This window comes from Alosa sapidissima, chromosome 4 (assembly GCF_018492685.1).
Source record: "Alosa sapidissima isolate fAloSap1 chromosome 4, fAloSap1.pri, whole genome shotgun sequence".
In the NCBI taxonomy this organism is placed as follows: Eukaryota; Metazoa; Chordata; class Actinopteri; order Clupeiformes; family Clupeidae; genus Alosa; species Alosa sapidissima.
Window position 1 is genome coordinate 10,868,452 of NC_055960.1, and position 16,823 is coordinate 10,885,274.

General features: G+C 43.2%; 1 protein-coding gene and 1 long non-coding RNA gene across 11 annotated transcripts in view; one reads left to right on the plus strand and one right to left on the minus strand.

Moving 5' to 3' along the window:
- chd6 (chromodomain helicase DNA binding protein 6) overlaps positions 1–16,823 on the plus strand; it is a 39,707-nt gene that overhangs the window by 3,175 nt on the left and 19,709 nt on the right. For 8 of the 10 annotated variants that reach the window (XM_042088861.1, XM_042088864.1, XM_042088862.1 and 5 more), the window contains 15 exons: positions 10–59; positions 8,143–8,708; positions 9,463–9,610; positions 9,767–9,916; positions 11,078–11,143; positions 11,260–11,318; positions 11,678–11,795; positions 11,943–12,029; positions 13,346–13,480; positions 13,654–13,775; positions 14,004–14,247; positions 14,713–14,889; positions 15,431–15,574; positions 15,796–16,051; positions 16,521–16,731. In XM_042088861.1, the coding sequence (XP_041944795.1) occupies positions 33–59; positions 8,143–8,708; positions 9,463–9,610; positions 9,767–9,916; positions 11,078–11,143; positions 11,260–11,318; positions 11,678–11,795; positions 11,943–12,029; positions 13,346–13,480; positions 13,654–13,775; positions 14,004–14,247; positions 14,713–14,889; positions 15,431–15,574; positions 15,796–16,051; positions 16,521–16,731 (2,510 nt within the window). In that variant the 5' untranslated portion in view covers positions 10–32. The remainder of the gene's footprint in view (positions 1–9; positions 60–8,142; positions 8,709–9,462; positions 9,611–9,766; positions 9,917–11,077; positions 11,144–11,259; positions 11,319–11,677; positions 11,796–11,942; positions 12,030–13,345; positions 13,481–13,653; positions 13,776–14,003; positions 14,248–14,712; positions 14,890–15,430; positions 15,575–15,795; positions 16,052–16,520; positions 16,732–16,823) is intronic. The other 2 variants (XM_042088866.1, XM_042088869.1) reach the window with 2 other exon arrangements.
- Positions 2,314–15,476, minus strand: LOC121706819. The gene is made up of 3 exons (XR_006031171.1): positions 15,392–15,476; positions 4,540–4,660; positions 2,314–2,798 (listed from the first exon to the last, which is right to left on the minus strand). It is a non-coding gene; the product is annotated as an uncharacterized LOC121706819 (long non-coding RNA).

Genomic DNA, 16,823 nt, shown 5'->3' on the forward strand with positions numbered 1-16,823 from the left:
GTTTTATAGATGCAGCCGAATTCTAGAAAAACATGAAAATACAAAAGAAGGAGAAGCAGGTTAGTGTATTACTGAGTGCCATGTGTTCTGCGCTGAGCAGAACTTCTCTCATTGGTGACTTCCACTGTGGTCACCCTCTGTCACTCATGCATCACATTGTAACAACAAGCATCATGAGTCATAGGGATATCTTGATGTGCAACGGCACCCTGTCAGTGACATTTGTGGAATGTCATCAATTTCTTTGTTTATCTATAGGCCTATTTGTTAAAGGTGCTCTAAGCGATGTTACGCGGTTTCTAAGCTAAAACATTTTTTGTCACATACAGCAAACATCTCCTCACAATCCGCTATCTGCCTGTCCCCTGAGTACATTGTAAAAAAACGCGGTGTAGACAGCGCAGGCTCTAAAAACGGCAACAGAAACAGCCTGGTGCAGCCTGGACCATGAAACATAACAAACTTTTCCAGCTATTCACCAACAAGATGCACGTTCAGGAGAGTTTCAATTGCACAGGAGGGAGGGGCGTTCTGTTGAACGTCAACAGAAGTGACATTACCCAACATCGCTTAGAGCACCTTTAATGTGACTGTTTTCATTTACATTTATTTTGTTTTATGTGTTTACAATTCTGCTGAGCAAACATTCTTCTGTGCCTCTGTTTTTTATTTGTGTAAGAATGCTTTTTGAAATGGCTTTGTGCAGTTAAAAAAAAAAAAAGATTGATTTACAAATGAAGTTTGATTTTTGAGTTTCAGTAAGCAAAGCAACAGTGTAGAAGCCGTGCTTGAAACAAACTCGTGTGGGCTTTTCTGTAGAGTGCCAGTACGGTCCAGCTGAAGCACCCTCTCCATTCATATATCAGTCACCCACGGTCCAGTCCTTGCCATCACTGGAATCATCTGATCAGACCCCCCCCCCCCCCAGCTTCCATCCCCTCCACTGCCCCTGTAGTCGTCAGCAAACTTAAGCATGTTTCCCAGCGCCTGTTGAAGCTCCAGCAGCTTGCGCTCTGCTCTGCTCGCTCCTGCCTCAATAGAGAGGAGGAATTCAAAGATCAAAGACAGCCGAGTAAGACAGAGCCTCACTTTCACCCAGAGTTAGTTTTCTGCACACAAAACCAACTGTTGGTTTATTTACCGCTGGGCATCCTATACAGAGTCCTTGCTCATTCAGATCTGCAGACCTACAGTACATGTGCATTGTGATATACAGCTGAACATGGTCAAAAGAAATGAGCTGCAGCTTATAGCTTTACAGTTCTTGAGAACTCATTCAGAATAGTGTATTGTCTGTTTTGATATGAGGATATAGGATTTTGATTAAAAGATTGTAGACTGGGTTGTATGGTCTGCTATTGCGTGGGCATTAAAGGGAATCAGGGAAGTCTTTTAGAATTTTCTCAAAGGCTTGAATCAGCCATATGTCTTCAGCTGGTGAGCGTGAGGAGCAAACTGCTGCTGGAATTGCAAAATCGTATGTTTTTAATTGCTGTTAAGAAACATCCTTATACACATATAGATAGAAAGACTGCAAGGATTCAACAGAACTGTGTAATAATTATGACAGACACTTAAAGCACAATTACAACTTGGTGCAGTGCTAAGCTCTCCTTGGTTATATAGTATTCAGTATGTTTTGGCAGTTAGGTCTATGTTTAGAGTTTTTGATTTATAAAAGCTGCTTTGCTGTGAAAGAGCAACTATTTTTTACATATTCCAGCTTTATCCACATGGTTAAAGGAATAGTCCTGACATCAGTGTAGGATAGGTTTTTATAAACAATGAAGGATCTTCATAATACAAATAGGTGCCACTTCAACAATGTGGTGTATGTGGTCATAAAGAGGGCTGTTATCTTCTTAAACACATTGTCAGAGGTGGTTGTAAAATGTATCATGTTTTCACTGGCGACTTAAAAAAGACTACTAGGGTCACATTGGTTTGATTCTTCTATAACGTGGTGTAACCATAACTACAGGGGGTTACAGGGATTCAATATGTTGTTGTTTTGCAAACAGATATATTGCAAAGATATACAGTATATCTAATTCTATCAGAAAGACTCAGGGAGGTACAATGAAAGTTAACACACGTTTTAATCCATCAAAGGATATACAAAAGGCATAAGCAACAATGAGAGTCTTTGGCATAGGCCATGTCCTCGGTCCAGGTCACCGAGTGTGCAGACCCTTGCAGATCCTGCCGGTATGAGACGGCAGGGGCGGAGCCTACCCCCTGGACATCTGGACAAGGCCAAACTGGTGGTGGTTAGGGAGGGAGGGTGGGAACATCGAAAATCGGCACCTGAAAGCAGCAGGCAGGTGCAAATAAAGTGATTATAAAGGCTGATGCAGACTGGTGATTGGTCGGAAGTAATGAATGAATGAGTGACGCATTGAGTCTTCCTGACAGAATTTAACGCTAACACTTCCATTTATTTATTTCGTAGATATATATATCTAATTAAAGGCAAACTTTAATAGTTTGAAGTACAGACCACCACCATATGCATAACATCTTAGTAAAACAATCATAACAATTTCTTTCCCATACACGGATTAAGCCTAGTCCTAGACCAATACCTAACATGAGTGCACAAGTACAGGAAAGTACAGGAAAGCAGCTCATGATTGCGATACTCTATTGCGTACCTAACTTTTGTGACTCCCTCCCTCTCAGACAGTGTTTTTCCGCAGGGCTCCAACCCATGACAGTGCCATTTTCACATGCAAAGGACCAATTTGATTATAGTGTTGCGGAACCACAGAAAAATCTAGACCAATGCATGCAACCCGCTGTTGAAAGAGAACAAGGCATCAAATGCGCAAATACTTTTTTCCCCAAAAAGCAGTTTAGTTGGCCTGGAGTAACGTAAGTGTAAACACTTATTAATTGGAATCGTTTTTCCTCAAACAGCGTTGTGATTTATGCTCTTTCTGGGCGTAGATACAGGTCATTTCCTTGCTTAAAGCTCTTACGGGCTGATCAGAGCGCATTGTCAGCTGTGTGAGTCACTATAGTATCATTTTATTGTAGAGACAACGATATCTCAAAAATATGGAAGTAATTGGGACACCTGTTTTTTATCGGTTGGCAAACATCTTCGTTACTAAAGATCCCATTTGAAGGCATCAGTTCATCCCTGCCATTCCCTACCTAGTATGAACAAATGTAAATGTGTGTTTTTTCCAGTGATTGACTTGATTTTGTACACAGTGTTAGTCGTCACGTGACCGGATGGCATTGTCTTCTGACAGACGCAGTGTGCTGCCCGCCCTCCAGACTGCTCTGGGGCACTGGGAGCAGGGTATGCCCAGGGTATGTCTTCAGCCCAGTACCCATTTAATTAAAAACTAGCATTGCAGCTAATGCCCATTGGTTCAAGCCCTCCTTGCCTCCCCCTTCTCAGCATGTGAAAGAAGCGAAGGTCTCTCGTGAGTGAGTCACTCCAGCGTGCCTCGCCTCCTTTGTGTGGACCTAGGCCTTAGACTCACTTCCCCTCCCCCACCAACTTGCCGGAAAGGTGTGTGTGTGTGTGCGCGCGCTTTGCAATTCTGGAGCAAGTATGAGAAAGCTGGCATTGATGTGACTGCAGCTGTCGTGTTTGGGAGTCAGGAGCCCATATTGATTCATAGGGAATTTGATTGCGGCTCCTGAGCGTGTGTGTGATTGGTGCATTTTGCTGGCAAACATACGTACTGCAGCGTGTAATGAGTACATGCTGTGCGAGATGTTTATGTGTGTATGTGTATATGTGTGTGTGTGAGTGTGTTTGTGTGCTTGCCTGTAAATGTGTGTGCTCTCGTGTAGTCTTGCATGTGAGAGGGGAAAGCCGTGAAGTGTTGCTGTGATGTGTTGCCGCGCGCTTGTGAGCACGTGGAGGCTTGTCTGAAGGACAGCGTGGGACTCAGCTAGCCAGACTGAGGATAACAGCTAAGACGAGAGGGTGCGGGAGAAAGCCTTGGCTGAATTAGCAGCAATGTTGGGAGGGGGGAGGTGCCTCTTTTGTGTGTAACATTCATGCGAACCTCAGGGTTTCTCCTACTTTTAAATAGCATAAATAAACACATGTTATGTATTGTTGGTAGGATCCGTCCGTGACTGGAATGATTACATTGTTTTGATGAGATGTACAGTGGGTTCGTCAGTGTTCTTTAGGCATGTAGGTTAAAGATTTAAGGTTCAGAAAGACCCCGTGTGAACCACATTTTCAGTGCCACACTGTCTCTCTCTGAAGAGTACATTCATCACATGCTTTCTACCTGTAATCAGGGGGCCTCATGAATTTACAGACATTAAGAGTGATTTCCTGAACGACTAAGAATGACCTTCTCCTTTTACATGTGTTGCTGTCTGAGCCACCAGGAGCTCAGTGCAGAGGCACCAGCCTCCCCCTCGATTGTCCCCCATCTGCAGCCTGATGTGGGAGTCATGTGTCTTTTGACTCTCCCTTCTCCTGTCTCATCAAGTGCAAAATGGAGGGAAAAATGTCAAGCGGGCTTTTTTTGTGCTGTGTTCTGGTGTGGAAAGGGTTACCGTGGAGACTGCGTGTTTACGTTGCTGCTTCCTGCAGCTTGGTACAGAGCCTGTTTCCGTGGCGACGGCCCTGATTCCAGCTCGCGGTGGAGTCTGTGATTCATTGACATTATCCCCATACCTGCAACAGATAAACCGTTCACTGAGGCACGCCCGATCTGTGCTTCCACGTGTGCTCTGCCCGGTTAAAAATAACACATAGTAAAAAATGGGGCTATCTGAGCCCATTGTCTTTCAGTACGCTCTCCGTGTCTGTGGATTGCCTCTATATGTAGTCTCGTTTGAGGATTTGTACAACACCATCCCATTTAATTTCTGTTTTATTTCCAGAATAGATTTCTCTCTGTTGAAGGTTGAAATGAGTGGATATTCCTCCTATTTTTATCATATTAATATGTCCAGGAAGACTATTTTCATTATACTTAATATTCTCTATACCGGTGGTCAATATGCCATCACATTATGCAATATCAATACCATTTGCTATTCACCACAGAATCTGATGGGTTTGGGAAATGGGAATTCCATATTGTCCATTCAAATTTGCGATGCTGATTTGCTAATCTCATCGGCTGATTCCGGTATTTCCCAATAATATGCTGTTGTGAGCAATTCATAGCAACTCCTGTTTTAGTTGTGATATGTCTTTCAAAGCATCAATGTGAATGAAGCACAATAGACAATATACACTTGAGACAATGGCTGAAGCAACATGAAGCAAATCCGCTATATGGTTACTTGGATCAGAAGAGACTGAAATAACTGGAACAAAGTTACCCTCCAAGAAGCAGGTTTTATGTTTGTTGTAATATTACCATAAAACATTGGAAAAAAAACTGCATGAAAGTGCAACAGCGGTGATCAAAGAAGTCTTGGTATTCTAGGACAGGTAGGCTAGGATTCCCGTTCGTCCCCAACATCACACAAATGTCCCCAACATCACACAAAACACTTCACGACAAATTGCAGAAGCTGAAGAAAAATGCCAAGAGAACTTCTGATTCTCAGCAGTGCAATGTAGAGGCCTTCGTAGATTAGTTGGGAGACCTGTTTGATATCGCACATCAAGATGCACTCATTCAAGTGTAAGTGCATGTTGTGTGTGATGTCTGTATGCTACTGAGACCCCCTGAATTTCCCCTCGGGGATCAATAAAGTATCTATCTATCTATCTATCTTCATCTCAAGAATCCAGAAGATAGAGACTTTCTTCTGGCCCAAAGAGAAAAAGGACGTCCCGGGTGTACAACTGTACAATATGATGATACAATTTAAATCTCTCACTTTCGCCTTTGGCCCTGGACACTGACTGGATCTGCTCCTTGTTATTTTAAGTCAATGATCAAGATACATCCTCAACCGACCACTGCGGTCTTCTGATGAGTGTCTGTTGTGTCAACCAGTCATAAATGCTAGGTCAAATTTAAGACTCTTTTCCTCAGTGGTTCCATGTTGGTGGAATAAGTTGCCGAGTGCTCTCCGTTCCTGTGATAGTTTTTGGCCATTTAAGAGGGTCTAAAGGCATATCTGTTCAACATGCACTTAGTTCTTTAAGCGCTTCTTATGCGTTATGGTTTGTAAAGTATTGTTTTATTTCCATTAGGCTGTTGATTAATTTGACATTGTTGTTTACTATTGATATTCTCTTTAATGTAGTCTTACCATGTTATAGTTTTTATATTATTGATTGAATGGATGTTTATTATTGCTTCCCCCCCCCCCCTCATTTTCATTGCGAAAACCCTTGACGGAAGACGCAAAGAAAAGGAAAAGAGCTTCAGACCGAGCGAGGGGGAGTTTCGTAGAGAAAAAGCATTAGGCTTGCCTGGTGTCCCTTTAAATGGTACAATTTCTGCAAAAATTAGCAATTCCGGAAATATTCAAAGGCCTTGAGCTACCTCTAGATATTGTAGGAACAATTCAAAATTTTGCATAGTGTGTTTTTATTGATATCCTAACACATTTAGGGGGTGAGAGTTGAACATTTCCCAACATTTTTTTTTACCCCATATAAGGACCACCCTAATCATCATGGACTCTGCATTAAAGATTTCTGTACCCTTCTGTAGCTCTTTGTTTTTGTTGTGCAGATTTGATCACTCATAATGAATGCGATGGAGTGTAAGTTCCTAAATGAATCCTATAAGTAAAACGACATGTTTCACAGCAGTTCCGTGCTCTTTTTTTGTTTCCCATGTCTATTAGGGGTTATTGTTGTCTCTGTGTGTAGAAAGCACTCTTAACTGGCATGTCATGTTCTAAGTAGGCAGGGACATTTTTATTAATTTGAGTCTTGTGACATTTTGCCAAAGTTTATATTGATTTGTGTCAGATGCCTGTAATTTATCATTTTTTTCATTTTAACAAATTGAATTCATTTCATAGTCCCACAATTCTCTCATCTTCTTTTCTCTCAATTCTCTTCTTTTGCAAGTAAAAACAACTGTCAATACTTTAACAGACAGTATGAAAGAAATCAGTCTATTTGTGACCCAAGAATTTAAGGCTTGAAGGCGGAAGGTCCAACATTTTAATCTCGACATTAATTGGTAGCAAGCAGACAGGTGAGGTGGGGTTTTTCTTGGGACAAGGAACAAATATTCAGTTTGTGACATTATAATAGGAAGTCGTGCTTTAGTTTCTCTCCTGGGATATGATACTTAATCTTGGTACATGTCAATTTAAAGGCTTCAACAAAGTAAATAAGTATCGCAACTGCAAACGTCCATCTTCTTTCTCTCTCTTGCTCTTCTATTCATCTTTATCCCTCAGTATTTATTCTGTATCTGTTATTCTTTGCTAACATACAGTCAGTGCCTATTTTTCCACTGGCTGCGTGTATGCGTGTGTGTCACAGTGTGGCTGGCTATGCAGGCCGAGATGTTGTGCGGAGGTCTGCATCTGTGGGGAATGGTGTGGTGGTGGGACTGGAAGTCTGTGTAGAGCTGTTGAGGATATTAAAGGGAGGGTAGAATGAAAAGCTTTCCAGACAGCCATCACGACTCGCTTTCAGCCTACTGCGATGGAAAAGAAACGCCGGCAACTGAGCTGTCACCAGTTTTCGCTTCTCACTGAAGTCAAAAGTAAGAACACATGAGGTAGATGCAGCTCCAGAGTGTCCTGTTCCAAACTGTTTTGATGAGGATGAGGCCCTATAGGTGTCTTTAGGCTCATATGTCTGTCTTTCATCCATCTGTTAAGATCTCAAAATGTTAAAACACCTCAGTCAGGCAGTTATCGGTCTCATAAAGCTCACCTGGGGTGTGTTTCTCAAAGCCATAGTTGCTAACCTGTTAGCAACTTAGTTGGTTGGCAATGTGAAATTGCAATGCAACCAACAAGGTCGCTAACTTAGTTAGCAACTATGGTTTTGGGAAATGCGGCCCTGGTTTCCAATTCGTTTTGGGTGTGTCTCTTGTTGTCTTGTAGAATACAGAGGTTATTTCATCTCCATGGTGTTGGAGTGTGTCTGCCTCATCAGGCTTGTTTGTCAGTGTTCCTTGTGTCTTTGCTGTCATTGTTCTCAAGCCATGTGTCCTGACCTCTGAACTGGTGATTCAGTTCAGTTTGATTTCAGCGCCCCTCTATTGTGTTCTCTTGCAGATGTCCGCTGCCCACTTAATAAAGCACACTCCAGCTTCTGCAGCCTCTAGTGCCACTGACCAAAACGCACAAATCACGTTTCCCGTAGGCCCACAGGGCAAAGAGCAAATCCGGGTTCTGGGTGGGCAGACCAATCACTGCATGGCCCACACAAAGCACTCTGGGACATGGGAGGGGGGCCCGGGAACAGGCAGGCACGCCTGCCCGCCGGCATCGCCTGGCAACAGCGAGGAGGACGATGGAGGGGGTGGCACCCGGGTGAAGAAGAAACGAAAGAAAAAAGACAAGAAGGGCTCAGGCACGGGGCAGAAGCCGGAACGAGAGAGCGAATCCAAACCAAAGAAAAAGAAGGAGCTGAAAGAGCTGAAGGAGATATTGCCCAGGAAGTCGAAAGCACCCAAGGAGCCCAAGGGTCTCAAGGAGGCCAAGGAGTCCAAGAAGTTCAAGGAGCTGAAGTCACCAAAAGAGCCTAAAAAGGGGAGAAAGGGTCGGGAAGCCAAGGCCAAGCCCACTGTAGACTGCAAGGCCACATCATCTCCTCCCAGACAGCGAGGCAGAAAGCCCAAGTGAGAACATGCACACACACACTCTCTCTCTCTCTCTCTCTCTCTCTCTCTCGTTACCCGAGGCCCCCAGATAACACACACACACACGCTGTCATTCACTTTCACACCCGATATGCAAAAGTGACAAATGTGATTTCCCCCCCTCCACCCTTGCAGGCTCTTTAAGGCAGGAAGGACAGAAAACCCAGGCGCAGATCAGAGAGTGAGACTACAGGCAGAGCGAGGGCCAGACGGATGAACCTTTAACGTGCTGTAGGGCCTTGAGATATGAGGAATGGTTAGCAGTGTGTGTGTATGTATGTGTGTGTGTGTTTGAGAGAGAGAGAGAGAGAGGGAGTGTGTTTATTTTTGTAAGGACAAGAAGGAATTTCCAGTCTGCATTGAAAGAGAGCTAAGGAATGACCTTGGGTGGTTCCATTGGTTGATCTAGAGCAGAGTTCCCCTCTGTGCTATTGGGGCTAGCTATCTAGAACAGTTATACTTGGGCTAAGCCTTAGTATACAATCAACCAAATCACCTCATTTAGCTGATTAGGTGATTAATGCATCTCTCGATTATTCTAAACTGTAGAGTATAGATTAGTCTAAGCTATATTAGCGCTAAGCTGAAAGGTAGAGCTGATTGTTTCTGAAGAGCTAAGTTAAGAATCGCTGATGCAAGTACTGTATTAGCCAAATCAAAAGCTCAGTGTCATCAGGGAACTTAACGGAGCACTCCGAGTGTGGTAACTGCTTGCCTTGGCCTCTCCTGACAGAGAGCAGGGTGTGGTCCCGCCAGAGAAGAAGAAGAAGGGGAAGAGGAAAAGCGAGGTCCAGCAGGAGGCGTTAGAGAGCGATGACACAGCCTCCCTGACTGCAGTGGCCATGGGGGGCGAGGAAAGCAGCGACCCGCTGGACAGCACGGTGAGTGTCACCACCGCCGCATTGCATGATGGGGGAAAAAAAGGCCTACAGCTGCTGGCTGGCAGTGTGAGTAGTTTTTATTCATATTCTAATTCATATCTTTCTCCTTTTTTTATTCACTTTCTCTCTCTCGCTCACTGTCTTCCCTCTGAGCAGAAGCGGCGCTCAGGACGTCAGGTGAAGCGCAGGAAGTATAACGAGGACCTGGATTTCAAGGTTGTGGACGACGACGGGGAAACCATCGCTGTGTTGGGCACGGGCCGCATGGGAGCCCTGTCTGCCTCCACACTGGCCTGGCAAGCAGAGGTAAGTGTGACAGCTGCCGTCGGCCTGCTTCCTTCCCGCTCATGTGCCCTACTTCTGTCCGACCATGTTCTTGTCACACTCACACACACACACACACACACACACGGGCACATCCACACACATGCATCAACTAATACACACAAATATGCAAGCATACACACACACACACACACACACCAACTTATACACACAAATAAACAAACACACACATGCACACACCAACTTACTGTATACCAGGGGTCTTAAACTCAAATGAGCTGGGGGCCACTTCGGCCAACGTCATCTGATTGGATGGCCGGCTATTTCTGAAAATGCAATGTTTTTATCTCTTTTCTCTAGACACCTGTGCTAGCAACCTTAACTTCTAAATAAAATAATGATAAAATAAATATTAATACAAATTATAAAAACAAACAAAAAGCATAAAAACAGGTATGTGTGTGTTTCAAAAATATTTTCCTCTCATAACTTATTTAAACCTGCATGGCAAACTTTAGGCGCCAGGGTTAAGAAAACAACACCATTGGATTTTGACATCAAAATTTCAAAAGGTTTGAAAGTGGTCAGAGATAAAGTCCTACTAAAGTCCTAAATCTGTACCACGTCCATTACGGACACTATCATCACGATTACCAATGCCACCTCCAGCTATGTTGGGCAGAGGGTCGAAATAAGCATGGTATGCTTAGTGGACACCGTCTTATACACGCAAAGACACACCTCCATTCCCAGACGCACCGTGACTATCACTGTCAATAGTCGATCATAATCTCCAAAAGGCAGATATTCTTCGATTGGGCTCGAATCGAAGCTCTGGATGTCTAGCAACTAGTGGAGGAGAGTAGCCTACAAATGGGATTTGTCACCGTCTTGGATCTATCGTCTATTTTAACCAGTGCTGTTGTTTGTTGCAATTAAAAATACCCTCAAGGACCGAATTACATATTATTTTTACATTAGGCCTCGGGCTGAAATTGGGCCGGGCGCGGGCTGGAATTTGAGACCCCTGCTGTATACACACAAATAAGCTAACACACACACACCAAATCATAGACACAAATATGCAAACACTCACGCACAATTCCCACATGCATATATTTACATACACATGCTAGATGTCTTAGCCTGTGTGTTTCTCCGCCTCTCTCTTTCACATCCTAGGAGCCGCCTGAAGACGAGGCTAACATCATTGAGAAAATCCTCTCTGTGCGAACTGTGAAGAAGGAGGTAGCCCCCTGTTTGCTCTATGCACAGCCTGTCATGATTTGCTCTCTTTGTGTGTGTGTGTGTGTGTTGTTTGATGTGCCTAATCTCCTGTCTCTCTTTCTGTGCGTCTCGTTCAGGCAGAACCGGGGAAGCCACCTGAGGAGTATGAGGAATTCTATGTCAAGTACAGAAATTTGTAAGTTGATTGATCTGGTGCTAAAAACAGTTTAATCTTTGCGACTGGCATCAAGACAGTCCACCATCTTCACCCACCCCTCAGCTTGCCTTTTCCCCCCTCATTTTGTAGTGTTTTTTCTTGAGTTGTTTCCCTGTGGATCTGTAGCCTGCAAGCTTATAATGCTGTCAAAGAAAGAAAAAATGTCAAGGCTTCAGTCAGCATTTTCTTTTTGTTAGTTGTGTGTTTTCTTCTCTATTGCTCTACACATTGTTCCCCCATTGAAGCGTACACAGGACGTACTTTCATATGAAGCAGCATTCGTCACTGTGGCCTTCACAAAGAGTATGTGATCTATAGTGAACTCTTTGTGTCTACAGCTCTTACCTTCACTGCAAATGGGCGACTCTGGAGGAACTGGAAAAGGACCCGCGCATCCACCAAAAAATCAAGCGCTTCAGGAATAAGCAGGCACAAATGAAGCACATTTTCAGTGAAGTAAGGGTTGCCCTGTTTTGCCTTGTATAATTACTCTCATTACTACTTTCTCTGATTTTATTGAATCATTTACAAAAAAAATGGTTAGACTACGTGTTAGTTAGCACTCTCTGGTATGAATTCCTAATACCCCCTTCCCTCCCACAGCCAGACGAGGATCTTTTTAATCCGGACTACATTGAGGTGGACCGTGTGCTGGAAGTGGCCCACACTACTGACACAGAGACCGGAGAGGTGAGGACCAGAGCAGAGGTCATTTTAGAGGCCCTCAATGTACACTGAAAAAAAGAAACCTGCATGATTTTCTTGATTTCATTGTGTACATTGGTTGCACATGAATTAAATGTGTAGAATGTTTTCTGTTTCGGTTTACAAAATTGATTCATGCCGTGGTTACCCAATTTGATAAAGTAATTCCAATGAAATTGTTTAAGTTAAGTTTACATGAAATATTCGTGTAATTTCAACATAATTTTGGTTACACAGGTAGCATGTACTGAGAGTAGGCATTCATCAATATTAAAGGAAGATATTAACTTTGATATTAAAGACTTCAGTATTCACAGTATTCTATGGAACCACTGATACTTTGTGCATGCTTCATACCAAACACACTGATGGTGGGAACAAAACATGGTTAATCTCAAATTATAACAAAAAATAAAATTTGCTCTAAATTCTACTGGGCCCGTATTCATACAGAATGTCAAGGCTAAAATTAGCTCCTAACTGGCGAATTTAGGAGAAACTCCTAAAAATAATGGCCGTGTCATTCGTAACTTTAGAACTCAGAGTTGACTAAGAGTTGACTAAGAGTAAAATATGTCAGTTCAACGTAATGACATTGTGTTTGAAAGAAAAACATGAGTTTGTTTAATTTCTTTGAATTGCCATGAATTTAATTCCACTTTCTCCAATTCAAATTCAAGTTCCTGTGTGGTGGAGCCAATTCACTTCAAATTCATGAATTGAATGAAGGTCAACTCTAAAATTCAGAATTTTGCACAAGCCTGATATCTATCTATATCACATGCCTTACAATGCAACACATCCCATAATATCACAACACCCAACAATGAGGCACCCAAATTCTCCTCAGTTATTATTATTATTATTTCATCTCCTAATACCCACGAGTTGCTGATGGCTGGCATGGTGGGTGTGCTAATTGGTTTAGTCAAGTGGGGGATAGCGGGTTGGATAGTGGAGATCCAGGAGCATTAACTCTCCTCTCATTGTTTGATCTCATTTATTGGACTGTTCATGGTGCCCCTCACTGGGAATAGGCACCGGCATCTTTCATATGAGTTATAAAATGGTGACCTTATAGGATTATGTATGAAGGTCATGCAAATTTGCCTATGCCATCATTTTCAGCAGAAATGTAAAAATGAAATTTATTGTATAGATAATTCTCTTTCTTTGTGTGTGTGTCTATGTGTGTGTGTGTGTGTGTGTGTGTGTGTGCGTGTGTGTGCGTGTGTGTGTGTGTGTGTTTCCCCTCACATGTGCACCTCGCGTGCACATGTATGTGTCTGTGTTTCTTACAGGAGGTTACACACTATCTGGTAAAGTGGTGCTCTCTGTCGTACGAAGAAAGCACTTGGGAGCTCCAAGAGGATGTTGATCCTGTAAAGATCCGTGAGTTTGAGAACCTCAAGAAAATCCCTGATTTGAAATATGTGGTAAGCTACATTGGAAGCCATTTTTACTTCAGAAAATACTAGATTGATGATCAGTTCATACAATTTCACCACTACTATTGGCACCACTACTAGTACTACACTACTTTTACTGGTAATTTTGTGCCATTGTGGCACTTAATTTAAACAGACTACCCTCTCATTTTTTCATGTAGGAGAGACCTCAACCCGATAAGTGGCAGAAGCTGGAAAACTCTCGAGACTACAGGAATGGGAACGAGTTGAGAGAGTACCAGCTTGAGGGAATGAACTGGCTTCTATTCAACTGGTACAACAGGTGAGCCCATCCCAGCTACTGCCAGCCACCACAGCGCTTGTGTTTACTCTGTCTACAGTCAGAACAGCTCTAGCCCTCTTCTGCCCAAGCGTAGTATTCAAAGCTTACGTAATTCCAAAACCCCCTCAGGTCATCATCGCACTCAACACAGGCACCCTCTGCGGTGCCAGCAATGGTTCAGACTATGCAATCTAATGAAAGTGTCTTCTCTTGTCTTCCTCGTCACAGGAAAAACTGCATCTTGGCAGACGAAATGGGCCTGGGAAAGACCATTCAGTCCATAACATTCCTCTTCGAGATCTTCAGTATGGGCATTCGCGGCCCATTCCTCATCATTGCCCCACTCTCTACCATCACAAACTGGGAGCGCGAGTTCCGCACCTGGACCGAAATCAACGTGATCGTCTACCATGGCAGCCAGATCAGTCGGCAGATGATCTTACAATATGAAATGTACCACAGAGATGAACATGTGAGACTCTTTATGATCCGAGTGCAAAATCTTGTTAACCATGTTGGTTTGTTTTTGTGTGTGAACATAACAACTGTGCAAACATTCTTCAAACTCACACCAATCAAACCTGTGTGAGTTTGAAAATGTTCAAGAGAGGGAGAAACTTGGAGTGGGAACTGGCCCAGGGGGAGAGTGCCTCTGCCCAAGTTTTGCATGGTAGAGCACAACAAAGCAAGATAGGAGAAGAAGAAGAAACCATAGCCAGGGAGAGGGGGGTGAGGAGATACAAAGAGTGAAGGACTACAAAATTATGGACTACAAAATTATGACCTGACTTTATAAACCGTAGCCTGACTAGTCTTGAATTTGTCAGATAGTTCCAGATAATTTTAATTTTATACCAGAGATAGATATCAACAATGATCTTGAAGTAAAGCGAAAATGAGTTTTTGAGAATCATTATCTTTCTGTCTTTCTGTGCAGGGAAACTCTGTGTCTGGCTTGTTTAAGTTCCATGGTGTGATCACTACGTTTGAGATGATCATGGCTGACTGCCCTGAGCTGAAGAAAATCCACTGGCGCTGTGTGGTGATTGACGAGGCCCACCGGCTGAAGAACCGCAACTGCAAGCTTCTAGAGGGACTCAAGCTCATGAACCTGGTAAGAGCGGACTTCATATTTTGTGAAAATAGTTACAGGTAATTTTCTAACTATTAACCAAGGTTTATACATTGATTTTACACATTTCATCGGCTATGAGGTTAATACACAGGGGTGGACTATACATTGGAATGCATTGTAGGCACTATGGCTAATACATGGGTGCGGTCAATGCATGTTTTTTTTAATTGCATAAAACAATGTCCTGCGATTTATAAACATGCAGCGAATACACAGGGAATTACTGTGCAGCAAGTGGTGAGGAGGAAGATTCAGTGAGAAACACTGGTGCCATCACCAAATATTGTGCAGGGCACAATCAAATCCGTAAAACTCAAAAACAGAATATGCAGGAAGCGGCACAACAGCATTTCAATTCTTCAATGTCGTACTGGAAGAGAAGAAATAATTTCTCAAACCTGAGATTGAAAAATCATTTTCTTGCTGAAATCCGTAAAAGAAGTATATCATGACAAGGCCTCACGAAGAGAAAATAGTATACCGGTAGGTTGCACTGCTGACGATACAATGCGTCTTGTAGGAACACAAAGTGCTGCTGACTGGAACACCACTGCAGAACTCTGTCGAGGAACTCTTCAGCTTGCTCAACTTCCTGGAACCACTTCAGTTCCCCTCCGAGACCACCTTCCTGGAGGAGTTTGGGGATCTGAAAACAGAGGAGCAGGTGAGCCACCAGCCCTCAGCATCCATTTTTGTTCTTTTATTTTGAATTGTGCGAGGACTGCAAGGGGATTAAAACCTATGGGTGCTAGCGTTTGTCGCTAGCAGTTCTCACAAGGTGTCAGAAAGGAGATTTGCTCACTGCAGCTACTGGACCCAATAACTACTCTAGGTAACTAGAAGTTTCATAACTTCATCTCTATACACTCCCCCTGTGACTCCTAGGTGAAGAAGCTTCAGGCCATCCTAAAGCCCATGATGCTGAGGAGATTAAAGGACGACGTGGAAAAGAACTTGGCTCCCAAAGAGGAGACCATCATCGAAGTGGAGTTGACCAACATGCAGAAGAAATACTACCGTGCCATTCTTGAAAAGAACTTCACATTTCTGGCCAAGGGTGCCAACCAGCACAACATGCCCAACCTCATCAACACTATGATGGAGCTACGCAAGTGCTGCAACCACCCATACCTCATCACTGGTAATGTGCTCCTGCTCTTGTGTTTTTACACAACAATAGTAGTGGGCGATGTTACGGCATACAGTTTTGTAAGCTTAGATGAATCTTACACCATGTCATTTGTTTTATGTTCTGCTGCTGAACAGATAACACACACATTTTTCGGCTCTTTGTTGGCTCTTGCTATTTCTCTCTTTCTCTTACACACACACACACACACACACACACACACACACACACACACACACACACACACACACACACACACACACACACACACACCACACAGAGACACACACACACACATACATACACACACAGAGCGGGAAAGAAAATTATCTATATATTTCACTTTTACATTTCTGCTGAAAAATAAAGGGGCAAATTTGCATGACCATGCAGCAAAAACATGTCTCACTGAAGACTGCTTTAACATCTGAAATAAATAAATAAATAATAATCATCCATATCCTAACCTTTGCCCTTACAGGTGCAGAAGAGAAGATTCTGGAAAGCTTCAAGAAGACACACAGCCCCGATGCCTCAGACTTCCAGCTTCAGGCTATGATCCAGTCATCAGGAAAGCTGGTCCTCATTGACAAGCTCCTGCCTCGTCTCATAGCTGGAGGTCACAAAGTTCTGGTCTTCTCCCAGATGGTGCGCTGCTTGGATATCCTGGAGGACTACCTCATCCAGAGGAGGTGCATTGCCCTTTCTAGTCGCAGTAAATTTGTATTTTCATTAACTTTTAAGTAAACAAAGTAATGTGTTTACTTGAATATGAGTTAACTCC